Source organism: Boleophthalmus pectinirostris, unplaced genomic scaffold (assembly GCF_026225935.1).
Source record: "Boleophthalmus pectinirostris isolate CB_2022bp ecotype Guang Dong unplaced genomic scaffold, ASM2622593v1 HiC_scaffold_7, whole genome shotgun sequence".
NCBI classification, from domain to species: Eukaryota; Metazoa; Chordata; class Actinopteri; order Gobiiformes; family Gobiidae; genus Boleophthalmus; species Boleophthalmus pectinirostris.
In genome coordinates, this window is record NW_026571473.1 from 379204 (window position 1) to 397139 (window position 17936).

At 43.5% G+C, this 17936-nt stretch overlaps 1 protein-coding gene across 1 annotated transcript in view; it reads right to left on the bottom strand.

Moving 5' to 3' along the window:
• Positions 1 to 17936, bottom strand: part of dnah10 (dynein axonemal heavy chain 10) — a 116446-nt gene that overhangs the window by 27401 nt on the left and 71109 nt on the right. The window contains exons 50-63 of the mRNA XM_055164728.1: positions 17499 to 17687; positions 16038 to 16209; positions 15297 to 15500; positions 14646 to 14726; positions 14265 to 14462; positions 12867 to 13028; positions 10871 to 11045; positions 10222 to 10403; positions 9456 to 9592; positions 9162 to 9379; positions 5185 to 5406; positions 3311 to 3458; positions 2962 to 3241; positions 540 to 769 (exon numbers count right to left, since the gene is read on the bottom strand). Coding sequence (XP_055020703.1) covers positions 540 to 769; positions 2962 to 3241; positions 3311 to 3458; positions 5185 to 5406; positions 9162 to 9379; positions 9456 to 9592; positions 10222 to 10403; positions 10871 to 11045; positions 12867 to 13028; positions 14265 to 14462; positions 14646 to 14726; positions 15297 to 15500; positions 16038 to 16209; positions 17499 to 17687 — 2598 coding nt within the window. The remainder of the gene's footprint in view (positions 1 to 539; positions 770 to 2961; positions 3242 to 3310; positions 3459 to 5184; positions 5407 to 9161; positions 9380 to 9455; positions 9593 to 10221; positions 10404 to 10870; positions 11046 to 12866; positions 13029 to 14264; positions 14463 to 14645; positions 14727 to 15296; positions 15501 to 16037; positions 16210 to 17498; positions 17688 to 17936) is intronic.

Sequence of the window (17936 nt, forward strand, 5' to 3'; positions counted from 1 at the left end):
TGGTGGTTTGGGTGTAGGGGTGATGGTAGGGTGTGGTGGTTTGGGTGTAAGGTGATGGTAGGGTGTGGTGGTTTGGGTGTAAGGTGATGGTAGGGTGTGGTGGTTTGGGTGTAGTGGTGGTGGTAAGGTGTGGTGGTTTGGGTGTAAGGTAGGGTGTGGTGGTTTGGGTGTAAGGTGATGGTAGGGTGTGGTGGTTTGGGTGTAAGGTGATGGTAGGGTGTGGTGGGGGTGTGGTAGGGGTGGTGGTTTGGGTGTAGTGGTGGTGGTAAGGTGTGGTGGTTTGGGTGTAAGGTAGGGTGTGGTGGTTTGGGTGTAAGGTGATGGTAGGGTGTGGTGGTTTGGGTGTAAGGTGATGGTAGGGTGTGGTGGTTTGGGTGTAAGGTGATGGTAAGGTGTGGTGGTTTGGGTGTAACGTGATGGGAGGGTGTGGTGGTTTGGGTGTAACGTGATGGGAGGGTGTGGTGGTTTGGGTGTAACGTGATGGGAGGGTGTGGTGGTTTAGATTTGGATGTAAGGGTGAGGGTTTGCGTGCCGCACACCTCTCGGGCTTTGGACTTGGTCTCCTCCAGCGTGTGCACTAGTTCGGTGTTGTCGAGCATGTTTCCTGTGGAGGTGGCCAGCTCGCGCAGTAGGGAGTCTCCCAGGTTCTTCAGCAGCTTCTTGTTGTCGCTGGTCTCTTGGATCAGAAATTCCCTCTGCTCCTCCAGCTCCTTCTTCTCATAGGCCATGATGACACTGAGCAGCTGGTCCTCTAGGCCTTTAAGGGTCACTGCACACAATATGGAAGTTAGAATTAATGTCAGTAATGAGAACAGATACTGTGAGACAAAAACATTTTTAACAGTTATAAAAAGGGCCCGTTTTCCCACTGAAAAAGATGAGAGAGGTCTGTAATTTTCATCATTGATACACTTCAACTGTGAGACAGATTGTGAAAAAAAATCCAGGAAATCAAATTTAAAAAAATTTAAAGAACTTATTTGTATAATGGGGGGAAAATGACACAGACCTGTTACTTCTTCTTTAAGAAGTTCATCTATCCTCCACTCGTTACCTGTGTTAACTGCACCAGTTTGAACTGATTATCTGTATAAAAGACACCTGTTCACACCCTCAAACACTTAGACTGCCAAATCCACAATGATGAAGAGCAGAGAGCTGTCTAAGGACATCACAAACAAAACTGTATACCTGCACGAGGCTGGGATGAGCCAATGTACAATAGCCCAGCAGCTCGGTGAGAAGACATCAACTGTTAGAGCAATTATTAGAAAATGGAAAAAATATAACATCACTGACAGTCTCCCTTGGCCTGGGACTCCCTGCAAAATCTCACCTCGTGGAGTACAAATGGTTTTGAGAACGGTGAGGAATCATCCCAGAACTACACAGGGGGAACTGGTCAATGCCCTCAAAAGAGCTGGGACCTACAGTCACAAAGGTTACTTTTACTAACCTCTTATGTCGTCATGGATTAAAATCTCGCAGTGCTCGAAAGGTTCCCTGGCTTAAGCCGGCACATGTCCAGGCCCATCTAAAGTTTGCCAGGGACCATCTGGATGAGCCAGAGGAGGACTGGGAGAATGTCATGTGGTCAGATGAGACCAAAATAAGACTTTTTGGTATAAATGCCACTCCCAACATGGAGATGTTGGGAGGGAGAAGAATGCAGAGTTGCAGCCCAAGAACACCATACCCACTGTGACGCATGGGGGTGGAAACATCATGTTTTGGGGCTGTTTTTCTGCAAAGGGAACAGGACGACTGATACATGTTGAGAAGAGGATGATCGTATCGTGAAATGAGCAAAAACCTCCTTCCATCACTAAGAGAACTGAAGATAAAACATAGCTGGATCATCCAGCATGACAATGATTCCAAACACACTGCCTGGGCAACCAAGCAGTGGCTCCATAAGAACCATTTCAACTTCCTTCTCCAGACCTGAATCCAATAGAAAATCTGTGGAGGGAGTTGAAGGTCCGTGTTGCCAAGTGACAGCCCCAAAGCATCACAGATCTAGAGAAGATCTGCATGGAAGAATGGGCCAAAATACCTACTACAGTGTGTACAAACCTGGTGAAGACCTACAGGAGACGTTTGACCTCTGTCATTGCCAACCAAGGTTACATGAAAAAGTATTGAGGTGAATTTCTATTAGTGCTAAATACTCATTTTCCCCCATTATACAAATAAATTCTTTTAAAATCACACAATTTGATGTCCTGTTTTTTTTTTCACATTCTGTCTCTCACAGTTGAAGTGCATCAGTGACGACAATTACAGACCTCTCTCATCTTTTAAAGTGGGAAAACGGGCCCTTTCTGTAACTGCTAAATACTTTTTTGCTCCACTGTATGGTCAGTCCTGTTTCCAGTGGTGTGTTTCTTCAAAGTCACAACTCCTTGAATCTCAATTGCACAGCCTTAGAACAGCTGTGGTGGTGTGGACTGCCAATAGTATTACTTTTAAGGTAAGGTAAGATCAACTTTATTGTCCCTGTAGGGAAATGTCTGCTTGGGCATCTCTTCAGGAACAGTGAGCGTCGCAGCACAGAGCTAGTCTTGGTTAGAACTACCTGGAGGATTGTACCTATTGTGCATCTTTTGGGTTGATGAGGGTGTGCCTGGAAGAAATCCACCCATACACAGAGAGAAACATGGAAACTCTGCAAAGTATACCATTATTGCCAAAATATATTACAGTTTTAAGATGAGTCTTTTATGATTTTGACTCTTGTGTTGGTGAATTTGTTTGTCAATTACTGACCAATGTTTTAATTACTGTTACATTTTCTAACAGTTTTTCTTGGTTTAATCAATTTTATGAAGCCCTATGAGGTAACTGCTCTTGTGTTAATAATCAAAAAGAAATAAACTGAACTGTGCCCCGTTTTAGTGATATCTCTCAGAATCAGGCTCATAGTATAGAGCACTACACTTTTCTGAGGTGGAAATATACCAGTGTAGTTGATGACCATGGCTTTGCTGAACACGGACGGGGAGTACTTGGGGTTGGCCAGCTTGGTGCTGAGGTAGAGTCTGAAGTTGGGGTCATAGTCCACTTCTTTGTCCCCAAGCATGATGACTTGCCGGCCTTCAGTGCCCTTCACATTCTTCTCCAGCACATTGTCAATCACCGGGTCAATGTACTCATCCACATCCTGGAAGAGGAACGGGTAGCCAAACTTGATGGCCGTCTCCAAGTGCTTCAGGAAGTCTGGGTCATTGAAAGAGGAGATCTGAAAAGAGACAACTGAATGTTAGCATGATTCTTCTGACAAATGTGATGAGCAGTAGTGAGCCAACACCTTCAGGTTGTTGTTCTCCTCCTTCTTCTTGATCCAGTTGAGGGCCTGCTGCTGCGGGTCAATGCACATGGGGAAACGGCTTCCTCGGGTGGTGAGGATTCCATTCTGCACAGAAAGTTCATCTGGAGGGAGGCCTTCAGAGCCCCATCTGTGACAACACAACACATCATCAATATTACAAAGTATCCTGATATGCTTTGTTGATTAATATCTTGTATTATATATTAGCAATGTCAAAGTCAATCTAACATTTATAAACATTTATAAAGCACATTTAAAACCTGTACCTGCTATATAGGTAAGTGTTTACAAGACAATACATCAGTAAAAATGCTAAAAAAATACAGAACAATATTAAAGTTAAACGATTATCTGAGATCTGGATATGTTTCTGATGAGGGACTCTCAGGGACCAGGGACTCTCAGGGACCAGGGACTCTCAGGGACCAGGGACTCTCAGGGACCAGGGACTCTCAGGGACCAGGGACAACAGGTGGAAATTAGCACTGGTGTTACAACCTGGTACAATGCATCTCTCCTGTTAAGGCTAATGTAGATTGTCCATGTCTCATTAAATAAATAAATAAATAAATAATCAAACAAACAAACAAATAGAGTAATATGGGCCCTTTGAAGTAAGCAGATATGATAAAGTGCATGTGAATAAAAATCATGGCTAGTGTTTTCTAGTTTTTATATTCTGGTGACACTTATAATTTTACTTCTTGGTTGAACACGGGCAGCAGATGTGACATATGTAGTATATGTATATATGTATATATGTAGTATGTAAGTAATTCCATAACCTTTAACTAGCAACCAAAACAATGGCCAAAATTTGTCTAAATTACACAAATAGCACTATTAAACTAATAAATAAATGACAACACTTTTATTTTTATTATTTTATTATTTTATTTTATTTTTTGGAAAGCTTTAATCTGACAGAATCTGCCTTCCTTGTACATACATTGTCCCTGCATTTAGGATTTCGTGTTGATGATAAATATAGACTCTTCAACTGTGATAATATTCAAAGACTAGTCTCAGGTGAACTGGTATATAGAATCCTGAATAACTCGGCATCTGCAACACCTGCAGCACTTTGTTCAGTCCACATCTGTAGTGACAGCTAGAGCCACACGTGACTCCACCAGGGGGCAATGTACCATACCAAAACCTAAAACTAATTTTGCACAAACACCCTTCTCTTATAATGCAATAAAGGAGTGAAATTCCCACTGGAACTAAAAAGTCAAAAAAATTAAGCAAGATTTTCAGTGGATGTTAAAAAGTGGTTATGAAATAACCAAACTTGCCAGCACTGATCATGAGTGTGTAATGTGTGTAATACTGGTATATTGCATTTTGTAATATTTAAAGGTGCATTGTGTACTTTTTTCTGGTGGAGGCTCCATCAAAAGCTTTTCTTCATGATGTTATTACTTTGTCTGGAATGTTTCACAGTATGGCATGGTATTTTTGAATAGTAAAACCATCAGTAATTGAATAAATGTAAGGTAGAGCTGTTTAATATCATACTGTGGAACATTCAAAGCAGATCAATGACATATCCATAGAAACGAGCAGGTGATGGACCACTAACCAAAAGGTTACACAGTGCAATTTTAAAATGTATTTTATTAGATGAAATTCGCAATTTTTGTAAATAGCTAATGCTTTTCTTTGTCAGTGTGATATTTGTGAGAGTGTGTGTGGACAGTATTAACTGTTCGCATCACTGACTGAATGTAATTGCACTGTATCATATATTCCGCGATATTTCAGACTGCAAATAGAAACAAGCTGTTTGGTCATAAGTACTTGTAATAGTTGCAGGGTTCTAAATTGGGGTTGGGGTTTTGATCCCTCACCGGCTGATCTCCACCTCGTCGGTCAGCAGAAGCTCCACTTTGAAAGGCTGGCTCAGAGGGATGCCTCTCTGTTGAATGTCCTCCACCCATCTCTGGTAGACCATATCGTCTCGGAAGTCCCAGCTGAAAGCCCCCTCGTAGCTCAGAAAGGCAGCCGAGAGGAGGCAGTCCCCCAACAGACGCACACGCCTCTGCCTCAGCTGCTCAAGATCCTGTGTCCATCTGAGGACAGCAAGGGACAGAGGACAGATGAGGAGAGAACAGAGGAGGAGAGGACAGAGAGGGAGAGAGGACAGAGGGGCAGGAGAGAACAGAAGAAGAAAGAGGACAGAGGGGGAGGAGAGGACAGAAGAAGAGAGAGGACAGAGAGGGAGGAGAGGACAGAGGGGAGGAGAAAACAGGAGGAGAGGACAGAGAAGGAGAGAGGACAAAGGAGGAGAAGACAGAGGGGGAGAAAGGACGGAGGAGGAGGAGACAGAGGGGGAGAGAGGACGGAGGAGGAGGAGACAGAGGGGGAGAGAGGACGGAGGAGGAGGAGACAGAGGGGGAGAGAGGACGGAGGAGGAGGAGACAGAGGGGGAGAGAGGACAGAGAGGGAGAGAAGACAGAGGGGGAGGAGAGGGCAGAGGAGGAGAGGACAGAAAGAAGGTGAGGACAGAGGGGGAGGAGAGGACAGAAAGAAGGTGAGGACAGAGGGGGAGGAGAGGACAGACGAGGAGTGAACATAGGAGGAGAGGACAGACAAGGAGAGAAGACAGAAGGGGAAGAGAAAATATAGGAGGAGGGGAGAGGACAAAGAGAGAGTGAGGACAGAAGGGGAGGAGAGGGCAGAGGAGGAGAGGAGAGGACAAAGAGGGAGAGAGGACAGAGGGGGAGGAGAGGAGGACAGAAGAGAAGAGGTCAGAGGGGGAGAGGACAGAGAAGGAGAGGACAGACAGGGGTGCAAATCTGAGCACTCATGCATTACAGTATCATACTAAAACATGCCTGAATAATGACGTGAAACACAAACTTATACAAGTGGACTTTGAGTAATAAGCCCCTTTAACACTTGGTAACAGTATGAGCCTGCTCCCACTTGGTTCTGGAAGTGTATTTCCTTTTCCAAAAGACTTTATTTAAAGTTTGCAAATGAAACTTAATAAAGTTTAATTGTGCATTTTAAAAATCAAACCATGTTCTGGATATTAGTCAGCATGTAGCTCGTTAGCCTTTCCAACTTGTGATGTCATGAATGGTAGTTTTCAAGTTACCAGGTCCTTTTACCTTTAAATCAGTAGATATTGGCAATTCCAGGGCTGAAATCATCCAAATGAATCAAATGAAGGCATTTAAGAACACAGTGGAGCATTTCCTTTATCACGACATGACATCACAGGGTGAAACAGAACGTTTTTTGTTTGAGAAGAGTGTGTTAAACTCCAGGTATGTTTGTGATGAAACAATACTGCTCACAAAAATTTAAGCAACACTTTGAAAACACATAAGATCTCAATGTGAAAAAAGTAAAAGATGCATGTGGAGGTCATGTCAAGTTTCTTCCTCTTGGTCTTTTGTGGCTGGTTTTCCACTAGTGCTGCTTTGGCTTGTCTTCCGGCACCATCTCCAGACAGGCAGTTACTTTAGAAGAGCTGGACCTAGAAAGTCCTCAACCCATCAGCAGGACCCATATCTGCTCCTTTGTTCAGGAGGAACAGGCTGAGCACTGCCCATACCCTTGAGAATGACCTCCAACAGGACACTGGTGTGAATGTCTCTGCCCAAACAATCAGAAACAGACTTCATGAGGGTGGCTTGATGCACAACAATGCACAGTCAATGCAGGCAGTACCTGTAGGTGGAAGGAACTGAGACAATTGAATGGCCCTCACAATCACCTGACTTGAACCCAATAAAACATCCATCTATCCATTTTCTTCCGCTTTATCCAGTCTGGGTTGCAGGGGCAGAAACTTTCCTCTCCACACACACTTGCTCCAGCTCCTCAGGGGGACTTCAAGGTGTTCCCAGGGCAATCAAGACACATAGTCCCTCGAGCGCGTCCTGGGTCTTCCCTGGGGCCTCCTCCTGGTGGGACATGCCTGGATCACCTCCCCAAGGAAGCGTCCAATAGGAAAGATGCCCTCCCCTCAGCTGTTCCCCTCAACGTTCACCTCCCGTGTGGCCGAGCTCCTCACCCTATCTCTAAGGGAGCGCCCAGCCATCTTGCAGAGGAAACTCATTTTGACTGCTTGTATCCATGATCTCGTCCTTTCAGTCATTACCCAGAGCTCATGACCATAGGTGAGGGGAGAAACGTAGATTGACTGAGCTTTGCCTTTTGGCTCAGCTTCCTCTTCACTACAACGGTCCAATACAGCGACCACATCACTGCAGACGCTGCACCGATCCGCCTGTCAATCTCACGCTCCATCCTCCAGTCACTCGTGAACAAGACCCCGAGATACTTGAACTCCTCCACTTGATGCAAGGACTCTCCACCCACCTGGAGAGGATAAGACACCTTTTTCTGATCGAGAACCATGGTCTTGGATTTGGAGGAGTTGATCTTCAACCCAGCTGCTTCACACTTGGCTGCAAACCAACCGAACCGGACCCCCTTCAGACCCTGACTGTGCCTAGAAATTCTGTGCAATGAACAGAACCGGTGAAATGTTGGACTCCCCCAGATCTGACTTACTGCCAGCAATGCAAACACAGCTCTTGCTCTGGTCATACAGGGACCGGACAGCCCTTAGCAACGGGCCCCGGACCCCATACTCCTGGAGCACTCCCCACAGGTCACCATGAGGGACAAGGTTGAAAGCCTTCTCCAAATCCACAAAGCACATTTGGACTGGTTGGGCAAACTCCCATGAATCCTGGAGCACCAGATGGAGAGTGTAGAGCTGGTCCAGTGTTCCATCACCAGGACAAAAACCACACTGCTCCTCCTGGATCCGAGGTTTGACTATTGGTTGGATTCTCCTCTCCAGTACCCTGGAATAGATATTCCCAGGGAGACTGAGGAGTGTGATTCCCCTGCATTTGGAACACATGACAGTGGAATTGAGGAGACCCTCACAATTCCCGAACGAGGTGATGGATGCTGGATATAAGGGATGCCGTCCGACTGAATATTGAGTCCTGTCAGAGCTTGTTGGCTTGTGGGACTCCTGAGGCAGCTGACAGTTACCAACAAGTCAAGTGTGCTGGAGCCTGTAAAGTTGCAGAGGCAAAAACTTGGGGCTGGGAGGAGTTCGGAGAGGCCATGGGTAGGCCTTGAAAAATTCTGGCCAACCGTCCGATGCCTCAGGAGGGGGAAGCAGTGCTTCTCCAACACTGTTTACAGTGCGGGTGGAGATCTATTGATCTCGACTGGGGATGTCGTTGGGCACTGGAAGAAATACTTCCTCAATCTAGAACACCTGGGGCATTATGTTTGGGTCCATCAGATGTCTCCAAGTTGCTCCTCAGACTCTAGAGGACCTCACTGATGCCCTTACACAGATCTGAGAGGACATTCCACAAGACACCATCCGTTGTCTCATTAGGAGCATACCATGACATTGTCAAACATGCAAACAAGTATGCTGGAGCCACACAAGATACTGAGAAGCATTCTGAAGTGCAGAAATAAAATTTTGGAAAAATGGACTAGCCTGCCACATCATTATTTCACTTTGTTCAGGGTGTCTATAAAATGAAGCCCTCTGTAGGCTGAACATTTTATTTCCATTAAAAGACGCAGCATCCATTTGTTCCTAAGACATTCCTGGACATTGCCTTTTTTGAGCAGTGTACATTAACAGAAAAATAGATTAATCAGTAAATAGCTTAATATCAGACCTTTGTTATTCAAAAAGTCTATGGGAAAAATGAATATAAAATGTACTTCCAGAACCAGAACTAACTTCGTAGTGGACAGGACGGTGGAGCTTCTTAGTGCTGAGTTAGAAAAACAGATTCCACTTTGGGGCAGCAGAGGGCGCTCTGACCTGTGGTTCTCTGAGCTGAGGCCAGAGATGAGCTTATCTGCTGCAATGAGCCTCCTCTCCATGAGCTCTGCCTCCTCCTGCAGTAGCTGCTTCTCCTCGATGGCCGCCTGGTACTTGTCCCTGAGTGCCTGCAGCTCTGTCTGGATGGCACTCAGCTCCTTCTGGATATGCTCCAGCTCACGCTTACTCTGGTAAAAGTTCTTCTCCAAACGCGCTACCTATAGGGACATGAGATACCTGGTGTCATGCCTGTGTGTGTTAGACAGGATTTTACTGCACGACTGTTCTACTGACCTTCTCCCTCTTGGGTTTGATGGTTCTGGCCACGTCACAATAGCCAATGATGGCTTCCACAAACTTGAGCATCCCAGAGCCGGCTTTACTGATGGCTTGCATTTCTTCAAAGCTGGTTTTTAGGTTTTTTAGAAAGCCTGTGCACAGATACACAACATATACAGTGAGCTTTACCTTTAACAACAATCCCTGCCTTTGACAGCGCCCTACTTTTAGAGTTGTACAGTGTTCAGAGGTGGGGGGTCTGAAACCTTGTCCACATTAAGAGGTTATTTTTTCCACAGTATGGCATAAAACGTATATATCTCCATAGAGATAAGTGAATCATGTCTCCCTGATTTCAGAGGGCATGATTTACAGGTGGATTAATCAATCAGAGTTGCATGCTTTGAGTCAAAAACTAACACAGCTGCTTACACATAAAAAAAGGAGAAAAAACTGAGAGAGAAAAAAAGGACTGAAAAAAAGTATGGATTTTCTCAGAATCAACATTCAAAGCACCAAACTATTGCTAATCTCAGGTAAAACAACAGATAAATTTAGTTCTGAATGTTACAGGAATTTTCATGAGGAGATGTCTTCTGCATACATGTGATACAAATTAGCAGCTGTGGTTGGACCATCTCAAGTTTGGACAGAGGTTTTTCATGCACTATGGTCCGATTCCAGGCCCTTCTGTCTTAGAACAGAATGTAGAAGGGATTGGGTGGTCAGGCAAACCTTTAACAGTGGATAGGACATTGCACCCCTCTGAGCATGAGCCTACCTTTAACAGTGGAGACCTGACTGTTGCTGATGGCATCACAGTCCATCTCCATGAGTGAGCGGAGGAAGTTGGCCTCAGACATCATGCCTTTAGCGGATTGCCAGCTGATTTCTTTGTACCCACGAAGCACCAGGATGCATTCACACACAACCTGCACCTGTTTGGGCGGCTTTGCAAAAGACCTGCACAGCACAACCACATTTTGTTTGTGTGGCACATTTCAGTTAGTTTACAGTTATACATGTCAGTAGCATTTGTACAACAGTGCTCTCTAGACCACTGTTTCCCAAAGTGGTTTCCAGGGCTGTACAATGACTACACATAAAAAGTAAACACATAAACACATAAAAAAGTTTGCAACTTAAATGTGAACTATGCAACTTTTCTAGTAGAGGTTAGGTCACTTGCTTATCTCTATGGAGACGTTATTACAATAAAAGTTACACAGTGAACATAACATTACTTTAAAATGGCTATAACTGTATGCTTTAGAGGAAATATGATCAGCTGATTTAGAGCATGTTTTCATCTCAAATTATACACAACATTTAGTACTTTTTTCATAACATACATTTGTCGGCACTAGGCATTTTGTGTAGCAGACAGATATGCCTAACAAAGAACAGTTAGTGTGACACTTGATACAGACCTGATCTCTGTGACGTCAGACTTTTCCAGGTCTTGCAGAGCATGGCGTGCAGCCTCCAGAGCGGGCAGAGCCTCAGCCAAAGAGCTCTCGGCCTCCTGTTTCTCCACCGCGATCACCTTGTTCTGCCCCTCGATCTCCTTGGCCTTCTCCTCAGCCAGGACCTTCTTTTCCTCCGCTGCAGCCGGAGTTCAACCACATGGATCAGGCTTGGTTTGAATTTTACATTTTGTTCAAACAATAATACTGATAAAGGGCTATTTTGAACCCTACATGTATGACCTGGAATTTGAATTATTTAAATAATCAAACAAAAGTACAGAAAAGTGAGCAGAGATAGGGGGTAGGTGAAAACAGACATTTTCACTCATAATACAGTCCCTGACAAAAGTCTTCACTTATCCATTTTGTAGAAACAACAGTTTATAACCTGACTTTTTATTAATCCATTGGTTTTAGAAACGACTCATATGAAAGCTAAAACCCTCCCAAATTATGTTTAATATACAAACTAAATTTGCTTCATTGAAGAACGATTGATCATTTAATTTTATTTAATTAATTTAACACAGAAATGTCAGATATTGGACAAAAGTTTTGTCACCTACAGAGAGTAACAAAGAGAACAAATAATTTACTTCAAATACAAAAATATGTTGCATAACGTCAGTGAATTAAGTAGTGGTGCTGTGAGATCCATATTTAATATCTTGTATGACTTCCATGAGCTTGAAGGACACATCCATGTGGTTCAACAATGATTCATACAATTTGTTGATGAAGTCATCAGGAATAGCAAAGAAAGCGTCTTACATGCCTCCCAGAGTTCATCAGGATTCTTTGGTTTCATCTTCCATGCTTCCTCTTTCATTCTACCCCAGACATGTTCAATGATGTTCATGTCTGGTGACTGAACCGGCCAGTCTGGAGCACCTTGATCTTCTTTGTCTTGAGGAACTTGACCCCTTTTATGGTTGGGAATGTAAGAGGAAGCTAATACTTCTTGATATTTTAGGATATTGATATTGCCTTCCACCCTGCAAATCTCTGGCACACCCCCATACTGGATGTAACCTCAGACCATGATTTTTCCGCCACCAAACTTAACTGTTTTCTGGGTGAATCTTGGATCCATGTGGCTCCAGTAGGTCTCCTGCAATATTTATGTTGGCTGTGATCATTCAAAATCATTCAACCAAAGATTCATCTGAGAAATCCACCTTCTGCCTCTTTTCCACTGTCCATCCTTTTAGCAGGCTGTGGGCTTTGGCAAATGCCACTTTTTTTTTATTGCCTTTTGTTTAGTGCTAGTTTCTGGGCAGTGATTTGATCATGGAGGCCATTTTGAGACAGAATTCTACAAACTACAAACTTCTCCTCCCAAACACTTGTTTTGTGGGGTCTGCCAGAACTGGGCTTGCAAAAACATCTCCAGTCTCTTCAGATCTTTTTCTTATTCTTTGTACTTGACGCTGAGACACATTGAAGGTGTCAGCCACCTCAGCAGTGGATCTGGTCTTCAGCCTCTTGATAATTAACGCTTTGGTCTCAGCCAAAGCGGCATGTTGTCAGAGGTCAAGCTGCAGCTGATGTGAAGGTCTGGTGTGCTGGGGTTCTTTTTATACACACCCACTAACTTACTGATCACAGCTGAGGCTGTAATCTAGGACCGGGTGCATCATATGACAAGGTGACAAGGCGACTTTTGTCTTTGCAAAAACTGTGGGCTTTACCAAGCTGTGAATGTTAGAATGCTTTTCAGCAGTTTCGTTTGGCACCAGAACTTTATTTCAAAATCTTTTGGGATTGAAATGAGCAAATTCTTGTAAAAAAAAAAAAAAAAAAAAAAAAAATGATGAGACATATATTTGAGGGGCACTTAAGGTCAACGTGTACCCAAGCAACAAGACGTTTGTCAGGGACTGTACAACTTTAAGCTTGTGATGAGTAAACACATAAAACAGCTCATGTATTCTGTAGATGTTGGTTCCACACTGACCTCCAGTGGTGTTGGAGGCAATATCGTCCAGCAGAGCCTCACAGGCTGTAGACTTTTCAGCCAGGACCACCCTCTGCTCAGCCAGCTTCACATTCAGCTCCCCCAGCTGCTCCGTGGCCTCCTTCAGCTTATCCAGACCCCCATCCAAACGTTTGCACTGGGCTGGGGCAGACATGCACCTCACATCAAACATATACTTCTGTTTACTTTTTCTACACACTGTCACACACCAGTTTTATGATAAATGATGCAATATAGTGACCATGGGTCACAACGTCACATCATTTATTTGCTTATATTATATTAATATGATTATTTCATCATTACTTTTTATTACTATGAATATCAAGGTAAGATCTTGGTTGAACAAATAAAAAAAAAAAGACTAATACATTTAAAGGTGGAGGGTCCGCCACACGTGCAAAATGTTACTGCTTCACTGCTTTAAATTCATCTATCTCATAATTAGAGATACATTTTCATTGCAAAAAAAAAAAAAAAACTACCCTGAAAAACATGCATTCTTTCTATAAGCGGGCTAGTTTCTCCATATAAGTAACTTTAAACTTCTGGTTTTAACTTGACCTGGTGTTGTCACGTGTCCATGGTGATGGACAAGTTCAATGCCATACTACAGAACATTCTTGAAAAGGAAAGACATTTCCAAGAAGAGGCAGGACCCACCAGCAGAAAGTTTACACAGTGCACCTTTAAGCTCTATCAACGCAACATTTGGAAGGTGTCATAGAGGGTAAAAAGTTGCCAGGGCCATTCTGACATCCTAGTGTCATGAAAATTAATTAATTTTCATTTTATGATTTCTGTCCATGTCATACCATAGACTGTATAAAGTGAGTGTGACATCACGCAGCCGTCACAGGTTAGGGGTGAGGAGGAGATGTCAACATCATGTTCAGCTTCAGTAAAATTAAGCTCACAGAGACTAGCAGGAATAGGGGTGGTACATTTGGAGCCAAGTTCCATATCTGGAATCCTGACCGTGAGTATCAAAGAAAGAGCCAATCCATAGCAAAGCTGTTGAAGGTAACGCTTCTTCCTGCCTGCACCACTGGTTTAGCTGTCAATCAAACCTGTTGCTAATGAAAGTGTGATTTGTCTGTTATTAATGTTAATATGTTGATTTACAGACAAAATAAAATTAAATAAAACCAACAGGAAATAAAGACAACAGGATCATGTAGAGAAGGTTAATACCAACATTTTAAGACCAATATGACGAGTCTGACAGCAGCAGTTATGCAGAGAAGGGTGTCATTTATCAATGTCAATGGAGCAGGAAGCGCGTCCATGCTCACTTTCTGTTTGGAACACGGTGGCTAGCAGGTTAGCTATGTCTATTTACAGTCTATATGTCTATATACAGTCTATGAGTTGTACCCAGAATGTCCTGGTCTTTCTCCTCCAGCAGAGCTGAGTAGGTGTTGATGAAGTCCAGGTAGTTCTTTGGCGTGACGAAGTTGCAGCGTCTGAGTTTCTGTTGGAACAGTGTGCTATAGTCTCGGATACAGTCATGAACCATGCACACGTGAGAGATGACAGCTGCTGAGTGCTGCTCTGGGATCATGGTGTTCTGACCTGTAAACACACACAACACAAAGCTACTAAATGTTTTTTCCCTGTTAAGGCAAACAATGTACAGTACATTGTACATTGTTAATGTATTGATAGACCTAATGAACAGAACAGCGTTCTGTCATGGTTTGGCCCCATGGTCTTCATTTATTCCTGGTTTGTGCTTGTTTTTAGCAGAGTACTCACCCAGGAAGGACTGCGCCACAGCCAGCAGAGCCTGTGGGGGCCACGGCTGGAACCAGTCAATGACTGTGTTGTTCATCAGCCCTGCAAGCACACAACACATGAGGGGATGGGGAGGACAGAGCAGGCTACTTTTTTATGGACCCTCAACCAATAGTGCCAACGACAAAGCTACGAGAGTGAGTTTGTATGTAATAATAACACTGAGATATGAGTTTGTATGTAATAATAACACTGAGATAGAAGTTGGTATGTAATAATAACACTGAGATATAAGTTTGTATGTAATAATAACACTGAGATATAAGTTTGTATGTAATAATAACACTGAGATATAAGTTTATATGTAATAATAACACTGAGATATAAGTTTGTATGTAATAATAACACTGAGATATAAGTTTATATGTAATAATAACACTGAGATATGAGTTTGTATGTAATAATAACACTGAGATATAAGTTTGTATGTAATAATAACACTGAGATATAAGTTTTTATGTAATAATAACACTGAGATATAAGTTTATATGTAATAATAACACTGAGATATGAGTTTGTATGTAATAATAACACTGAGATATGAGTTTGTATGTAATAATAACACTGAGATATGAGTTTGTATGTAATAATAACTATGAGTCTGGGTCTAACCTGGAAAGTTGCGGCAGCGAGTCCGCAGTGTATCACCCACAGGAGACATGCCCAGGACGATGTGCAGGTTGTTGGCGCTCTTGTTGACAAAGAACTGCCATATGCTCTCTTTAGAGGGGCCTGCTCCACTCTTCAGAGCCTCCTCCCTTACCTGGTTCAGCACGGTCTCCTTCTCATCTTCAGGGAACAGAGCCGGAACGACGCCTGGAGAACACAGACAGGCAGACAGGGGCTCAGAGGAGAAAAGCTGGGAATGTGACATTCTACAGTTTGCCTCCGTTTAATTCTCAGATTGACTGATTGATTTGTTGACCTGGTTTATGGTTAATAACTCTGTAATTACTGAGCCTATCCACATGAAACACAAACTGGATCATAAAGTTAAAATAACTTTTTTAAAGTAAACTTTTTTATTTTTCAAATGTCTGACAAAGGATTAAAAGGCAGCCATCACAGGTCAGGGGGTGAGGAGAAGAGGGCTAAGGGCAGGAGGAGAGGGCAGAGGGCAGAAAGAGATGGGCTAAGGGCAGGAGGACAGTGGCAGAGTGCAAGAGGAGAGGGCTGAGGGCAAGAGGTGAGGGCAGAAGGCAGGAGGAGAGGGCAGAGGGCGGGAGGAGAGGGCAGAGGGCGGGAGGAGAGGGCAGAGGGCAGGAGGTGAGGGCAGAAGGCAGGTGGTGAGGGTAGAGGGCAGGAGGAGAGGGCTGAGGGCATGAGGAGAGGGGCACTGGGCAGGAGGGGTACCTGAGGTCAGCATGTTGTTGATGAGCTCCAGAAAGCCCTCCTCGGCCACGTGTGCATCAGTGAACAAAAACACACACTTCTTGTTGTCGATGCCCAATTTGAGGTAGAGCTTCTTTAGGTCATCACGGAGGTTGGACTCTCCATAGCCTCTGCTCAGGATGATCTCAAACACCTGCCACACACAGGCACGCTTCACAGGGCTCAACAAGTACTAAGACTTTACTTAGAAAGGTGCCCTGTAAGGTTTCTGAGGTTTGTCATCTGCTTGTCTCATGAACATGTATAATTGTAAATCCAAATCTAAATCTTGTAAATCTGTAAACTGTATATTATATTCTCTCCGAATTTCATGCCATTCTGTGGAGGATTTCAGGAAAAACAACAGTTCCATGGAGAAAAGCTGGTTTTGCAGCATCCGTCTAAAAACATACATAGTACTCTTTAAAAGGCCCTTTACTGTACTTTTACATTAAATAAACTTTTTTGTTTGCCTTACCCATGGCAAACCCAGCAGTATGAGCTGGGTGTATGCCAGTCTCTCCTCGTGAAAAGAAGATTGTAACATTGAAGTGAAGTGACACTTTCAGTTTTAGTTTAGTTACATTGTTCCAGGCATAAAAGATATTTCACTTCACATAAATTGTTGCTATTTAGGGGTTTTAGTTTCCTGTTATACGATGCCATTTTGAGGACAGTTGAGATGGCAATGCTCTGAACTTTTCATCATTCTACAACTCCTGGATGTGACCAGGCCAAGCAGAAGCAAAATGTTTTTGTGTGCACATTACATCTAATATGACATCTTTGACTTGAATAACATGGACATGCTCATGTGTCTATTTTATTTGAATGCCACTGATGACCAGATGTCCAGAGCAAGTTATGTGTTGAGTTTGGTGCAGAGGTGATTCACACTGACCTGTGGCCAGATCAGCCCATTGGTTTTTGACTCATTTCAATGTATTGTACCTAAACTTCAAAAGTGAAATTGTGGGAAAACTACAAGAGATATCAATACCATTTCTGCTGTGCAAGTAGAACGTATGGACCTGTACATTATACACTTGGAATCTTGGTTGGTTGTATGCCAGAGTTATAAGGGGTTTCAAGTTTTTATGCTTGCAAAACCTGCAAATCTCTTTTCAGTGACCTGCACTTACCTCAGACTCAAATAAAAGTGGCTTCTAGCAACAGGCTGATGAAGTTTCAATTTTTTACTTGTTTGAGCAACAAGCTTGTACAAGGTACAAGCTTGTTGCTTCCTACAAGGAGTAAGGAAGAAGTTTAACATGAATCTGTAGCTGGTGTTTTCTCACCACAACAAGGAGCATTTGCAGAAGTAAGACTGTAGATGGTGCTGTTTCAGTCAGTTAAGTGTTTTTGTTGCACCTAAGAGGTGACTGGAATATTTGGATTTTACACCTTAAATCCCTTATCTTAACCCTCCTGGTGTTGCTGTACCTCACAGCCTGCGGTGAAGGCTGCTAGCTTGGTGAGGGACTGCTTCCCCGAGCCCCCCACCCCCACCAGCAGGGCATGTCCTCGGTCCATGCGCAGGATGCGGTGAACCCGAGTCAAATGTTCCAGGGCCTCATCAAAAAGAACCAGCTTCATCCTTGTCTTGGCCTCACTGTACTCCTCCAGAATCTCCTGCACAGACAGAGACCACGTTCACGTGGGCAGGACCATCATTCAGAACCTGATTGTCTCCATGGAGATATTATAGCTTTGCCTGGAATGTTCCATAGTACAGCACTGCATTCAATAAATGCAGGATAGATATGTTTGCTTATAGATAATGCAGGATAGATATGCTACTTATTTCCACCTACTTGATCTAACCTCTCCTCACCATTTATTTTTAAGTCTCAGTTTAGTCCTTGTGCAGTTCTAATTTAG